The sequence below is a fragment of the Humulus lupulus genome, chromosome 4 (assembly GCF_963169125.1).
Source record: "Humulus lupulus chromosome 4, drHumLupu1.1, whole genome shotgun sequence".
NCBI lineage: Eukaryota > Viridiplantae > Streptophyta > Magnoliopsida > Rosales > Cannabaceae > Humulus > Humulus lupulus.
In genome coordinates this window covers 227,657,205-227,663,161 of record NC_084796.1, presented here as the reverse complement: position 1 = coordinate 227,663,161, position 5,957 = coordinate 227,657,205, and the positions used below count along the sequence as shown (strand labels likewise).

The window sequence follows — 5,957 nt, the reverse complement described above, 5'->3', positions numbered from 1 at the left end:
ATTTAATTGGGCACTTTTGCCTACATGTCACATGGACGAAATGTACTTTCACTGCTAAAAAAATAACTTGGGTACTTAAGTTCTACAAAGATAATAAATTAGATACTTTCACCGCAAATATCCTAAAAAATTACTCTAATTTCCTAATATATATAGAAGATCAACATTGTCCCCTCTACTATGAAATTTTAGCTATGCTCAAAATAGTACGTTGAACATTTCATGAGAGATTTAGAGGCAGAAAAGAGAAGTACATCATAACTGTAAACTTTATCCCATTTCTTACTCTATTTTTTTTCCAAACAAATTCCAAGGAAAGACGGACAAAACTACAAAATTTCACAATTACAAGCAATTCATTCAAATAGCTTGAACCTATTTGGGTGGTCAAGCTCAGAAGCTTACTTCACTTGATCTTTTTTTCCCCTCTATGTGCTTCATTCCATACAACATTTCCTTTGTGTTTTCGTTACTTTTCTTGAATATTCACAATAGAACTAACATATCTTCGAGTTCACTTGCTCGAAATTTTATGACGAACTTGAAAAGAATGACAATTTTTTTTTCTTTTTCCCCCTTTTTTTACAATCTATAGTAGGAGACAACTCACAATTTTTTTCAAAAACAGATATTATGTCGGTGAAGAAAAGTATGATTTTGAAGGCACATGGCTAAGAGAGAGAGATCAGAGGAAACTTGATCATTGGTCTTCTTACTGGGTTCCCTATTGAGAGTTTGGAACAAAGGTGCCAACATATCCAAACCCCATGATGAAAAAGGCTATTGCTTGTACGAAAAGGTAAATGAAGAAGTGGTTCTTGCCAAAGAGAACATCATAACAGCCACAGAAGAAAAGGTAAACTCCCACTCCAAGCTCTAGCAAATGGAGCCTGCATACAATGCAATCAAGTTTGCAAATGAAAAATACATAATCAGAGCTGTATTAACTAAACTGCATTATACGGTTCAAAAGAAACAAAATTGTACCTTTCTCCAATCTTGAATCGAGGTTTTTTTGGTGTTTTTGATCCTTTTCCTTTGAGGGCATCTCCTAGTTTTTCAGTGACAACCCATTCATTCACTCTGCTTGTCTCTAGAAGACCGATGATAGTAGCCTTAGTTCGGTGTAAGGACATGACATTCTCAAAAAGAATCCAGAAAACCAGTAAATGAAGTGACCTACAAATGAAGTGACAAGCAAGCCTAGAGTTTTTCAGAAATAGTCATTGAACAGCCAAAACAGAGTGAAAAATAGACTGAATTTATGGCAAAAGATGACATAAGGCCAGAATCAATTCATAATGAAAAGGGTTTATCTCAAAACTTCAGATACTTATACTAATCTAATATGAGAAGAAGAAGAAGAAGAATAAGAGCTCTAGTGGGGAGTTGACCTTGGAGTTCCAACTGCATTAAGAAGGGTAATGATTGAAGGAATATAGACAGCTCCCCATTTAGGAACTTGAACTTCAGGCACAATAACAGTTGCAGGCAAAACGACGCAGTAAAAGATGAATGTAATGATATGTGCCACAATCTTCCTCACAAAGAAGAAACTGTAAATAACATGCACCTTCTTCCACGTTGTAACTTTCTGCATTAAAACAATGGAGCAGTTAAGAAGAAGAGTCATTAGTATCCATACAAGATCAACAAAACTATCTCACTCACCTTGTTCTTTATTATCTCCATAGCCATTTTTTTGAAAAGATTGGCTGGACCACAAGACCAACGGTGTTGTTGATAACGGTAGGCCTTTAAAGTACTAGGCAATTCATTTTTAACCTGAGTAGATATATAAATATATAATGAAAAAGATAAGTTCATCTAACATTTCTTCCCAAAGGGTGTCCAAATTGGTTTTAATATATACAATTAAGTACCTTAAGATGACTAAGGTACACAAATTTCCACCCTTTAAGACTAGCTCGAACAGCTAAATCCATGTCTTCCACTGTGGTCCTGTCCTTCCATCCTCCTGCCTCATTCAGTGCAGCAATTCTCCAAACACCAGCTGTGCCTGTTTCATCAATTACATATAGATAGAAGTTAGTTCATAGAATTGAATTGCTACTACCATTACTATACACACCAACCAAGCTCAATCATTAAATACTAAACCCATGTCACGTTATCTGTTGTAACGTAATTTTTATTATTGTTACCTAATTTTGTTTGTAGCAATCCACTACTAAAAAAATATACAATCTTTGTAGCTCATAACATCACAGTCAAGAAAGTAACTCCTCACAAACCCTTCAACATCATTCCACTAGTTTAAACTCAAAGATTTATTATTATCTGACAATATACCAGACATTTATTGAAGTGTAAGGAAAGTATTTTATCTTTGTGTTTGGAAACTTAATATTTCTAAAATATATAAATAAAACAAACAAAGGGTTTTGGGTAAACTGACCATTGAATCCAAAAAAGGCATAGGTGGAGGAGCCCACTTCTTGCTCCACAGTGAAATGGTAATCCAACGACATTTCTTGCATTCTTGTCATCAAGCACTCATCTGAGTTCACTGCACAAAAATTAAAAATTAAAAATTATAATGACAAACGTTACCATAGTCAATCTTACAAATGGGATGTTTCACAATTATATATATACGTATAAAAAATAATAATAAGTTGAAACAGAGGAAATGACTTCAATTGTCGGTTAACAGAGCATTGACACTGACTAGGGAACTAGGTCCACCATAAACGAAGCACATGCTTGTGCCGGACTTGGGAAAAGAAAGAGCAATCCCATTTTTTTAAGAGACGAATATACCCCTGACAATATGCTCCAAATCCAAACATGCCCTTTATGATGGCACGTGTACATAGCTCTAAAAAATAGCCTTATAGTTAAAATAATAGAAACCTTAAAAATCTTTTAGACTATGTATTGGTCTCTACATTCTCTTTTTTGTTCCTTACCTTTGTTTTTGTTTAGTTTTTGAATTACAAATACTACCAAATATTATGTGAAGTTTTTACCTTCGGTATATATTGTTTTGACTTTTAAAAGGGTCTACTTCATTTACTTGATTTATTGGAGTAAAAGCCAATAAGATTGTTCCAAGAGAAAAATAAAGATGTTGAATGAGAATTGGTAAGAGTACTATAAGACTACTACTACTAAATACTATTACTTTGTGTACCTTGATGGCTTCTACTAAAAAAGTGGACCATTTTGTTCACATAGCCACACAAAACTTTGGCTTTCTTAATTATAATAAATGAGTTCTGATATCGGTTGCCTTTCATTAATGAAAAGTTGGTTACTACTTACTATTACCACCAATTCAATCTTACACATAACAAAAAAAACAAAAACAGAATATTAATAGAGGGTCCATTTTTTCTATCCTTTCAACCCTATAAACTCCATTTTGTGACCCTTTAAAGTTATAAACATAGACAACAAGATTGAAGATCTCCATCAACCTCCATTAAGGTAAAAAAAAAAAAAAAAAGCACCTTGAAATAGCTATGCGTTGAAGAAGATTTGGGTATAGAATTCACCCACATGCGGTTTTGGTTTAGAGTGTTGGACCCCATTAAGAAAAGATGATAAGAGATCCAAACGTGGCCAAATTATAAGTAGCCAACAAGGACTAGACTGTGATTACAGGTTGCCAGAGCTAAAAAAGACGAAAAGCAAAAAGTGGGTCCTACTCATTTTCTATACACAAGTTTCTCCATGTGTGTACTTGTGAAACTCAGGCTCACCGACAGTTCTAACAAAAGACACTGATTTTGTTAATTTTAATAATAATAATAATATACTAAGAAAATCAACCAACTAGTATTAAGGTGGTATAACAAAGATTATTATAAGTCAAAGTGCATAATCCAAGATTAAGGTATTTCTAAAAAGAGTGGTGATTAAGATGTATTACCAAACTTCCAACGAGCCTGAACCAAACCCAATTCAGGGTTGTGAACGAGAAAAGGAATGGTTCGCCATAGAAAGTCTGGTTCGGGCTGGAAATCTGCGTCGAAAATGGCTACGTAGTCGCAGTCTTGGACATAGCTTCGTTTCATGCCTTCTTTCAAAGCACCAGCTTTGTAACCATTTCTGCTGTCTCTTATTTCGTACTTAATGTTTATACCTTTGCTAGCCCATCTTTGGCACTCTAACTCAACCAAATCCTGAATTTGCATGAGAAAAAAAGATGAGAGATTTAATCAAATATGGCTCTCTTTTGTTTTTCTGGTTGTTTTCTCAAATGGGATTTTTCCGGGTACCTTGATTGTGGGGTCTGTTGAGTCGTCTAGTACTTGTACGATGATTCTATCAGACGGCCATGAAAGCCCACATGCAGCTCCAATAGAGAGTTGATAAACCTGTAAAAAATGTGAATGGAGACAAATTCTCAGTTTGAAGATAGAACCAACCACACAATACAAAACAATGGCGTGAAAAGAGAATGAAAACGAAAATGAAAATGACCTCTCTTTCGTTGTACATTGGAATTTGTACTAAAACCATGGGATAAGCTAAGTTTCCAAGCTCAACATCATCTCTAATGGGTTCCCATTTGTAACGTTTCTCTGGTTTTCGGCCAAAAAGCTTTACCAGAACAATCACAATTCCCATGTAAACCCTTTCGATGAAAAGCATCAACGACATGATTAAGCACAAAACGACAGCAAGCTGTAGCAGAGGAACAATCAATGGTGCTTTGATCTGACCCCAAACCAATCCCATTTGACTTACAATGTCATCTCTGGCACCTTCAAATGTGTCTGGGAAAATAGCTGTCGAACTTAACCGCTCCATTTTGAGCTATAAAAATAAGAACAGAGCAAAGGAAAACAAAAAGAGAAAGAGTATAGAAGCAGTGAAGATTGTCGTTTTTTGTCTTCTGAGAGAGAAGAAACTCTCAGTAGATCTATATGGACTTTAAAGAACCTTCCTTTGTCAAAAGAGTAAGAATATAATTGGGATGGCTTTTGCTTCTTTGGTAAGCAAAACAAAAACAAAAATTAAAAAAAGTGAGAAGAAACAATGGAAGAAATAGCAGAGCAGAAATGTCAGTGAAGAAGAGCTTATAAACCCAACAAGTATATTACTTCAAACACCCGCAAGAACCCAAAAACAAAAGTACATAAAACTTAGAATAAACCCATCTTAGATCTCAATCCAACCAAGCCCGTGAACACAAAAACACACACAAATGTGGTAAGAGAGAAAGCAAGTAGTGAAGAAGAGAAGGATGAAACAGAAGATTATTACAACAAGACCTTTCTTTCTCTTCTCTAGAAGCCTTAGAGTGTTATGTGAGTTTTTTTGTTAGTGTTTATATAATGTGTTTTGGCTCCATAGGAAGACTTGAAGACTTGAGAACTGTTCCAACCACAACAAGTATGCGGCTTGGCTTGGCTTGGCCTTGGGTTGGGATTGGGTAAAATACGTAAAAAGAAGAGGTCAAAAGACAAAAGGAGGGAAAGGAACTACTACTACTACAACGACTCAGCTACAGCTGCTGCCGTCGCTCCGCAACAGTTGCTCGGCCAATGTGGGCCATGAAAGAATGGCCCAATTAACCCAACAGAGTATCTAAAATATATTACCTAACTTGTAATCATTATAGCTTTTTGCATAGCCCTTAACATTGTAATTATTGATTGGCACTGGTAAAATAGGCATGTTTAATTAGCAAGCCAAGAAAGCAAAACGTTGCAACTTTCAATTTACATTTACAAAAACCCTTTTTATTGTTTTTATAAATACATGAGAAATTACATACATAAATGAGAACAAAAATGTAAAAGGGAGAAACCGACGAGTGTCCAAAGATTTTTCGTATTTACCAAAATGTCCTCTGGGGTTTAAGGGAGCGACAGCTCAAATCAAATGCTTCTCGTGTCTTGTATGCCTTTTTTATTTATTTAATTATTTATATTATAACAAGTTAATGAACATCGTTGAAAAGTTATGCATTTACACGTTAG

At 35.0% G+C, this 5,957-nt stretch overlaps 1 protein-coding gene across 1 annotated transcript; it reads right to left on the bottom strand.

The window, feature by feature from the left end:
* Positions 1 to 258: 258 nt before the first annotated feature.
* Positions 259 to 5,341, bottom strand: LOC133831273 (glucomannan 4-beta-mannosyltransferase 9-like). Its single transcript, XM_062261513.1, has 9 exons — positions 4,453 to 5,341; positions 4,248 to 4,346; positions 3,899 to 4,151; positions 2,420 to 2,530; positions 1,884 to 2,020; positions 1,672 to 1,785; positions 1,395 to 1,594; positions 988 to 1,179; positions 259 to 890 (listed from the first exon to the last, which is right to left on the bottom strand). The coding sequence occupies exons 1-9, from the start codon at positions 4,780 to 4,782 to the stop codon at positions 725 to 727; spliced, it is 1,602 nt and encodes a 533-aa protein (XP_062117497.1). The 5' UTR covers positions 4,783 to 5,341; the 3' UTR covers positions 259 to 724.
* Between the last annotated feature and the right edge of the window lie 616 nt (positions 5,342 to 5,957).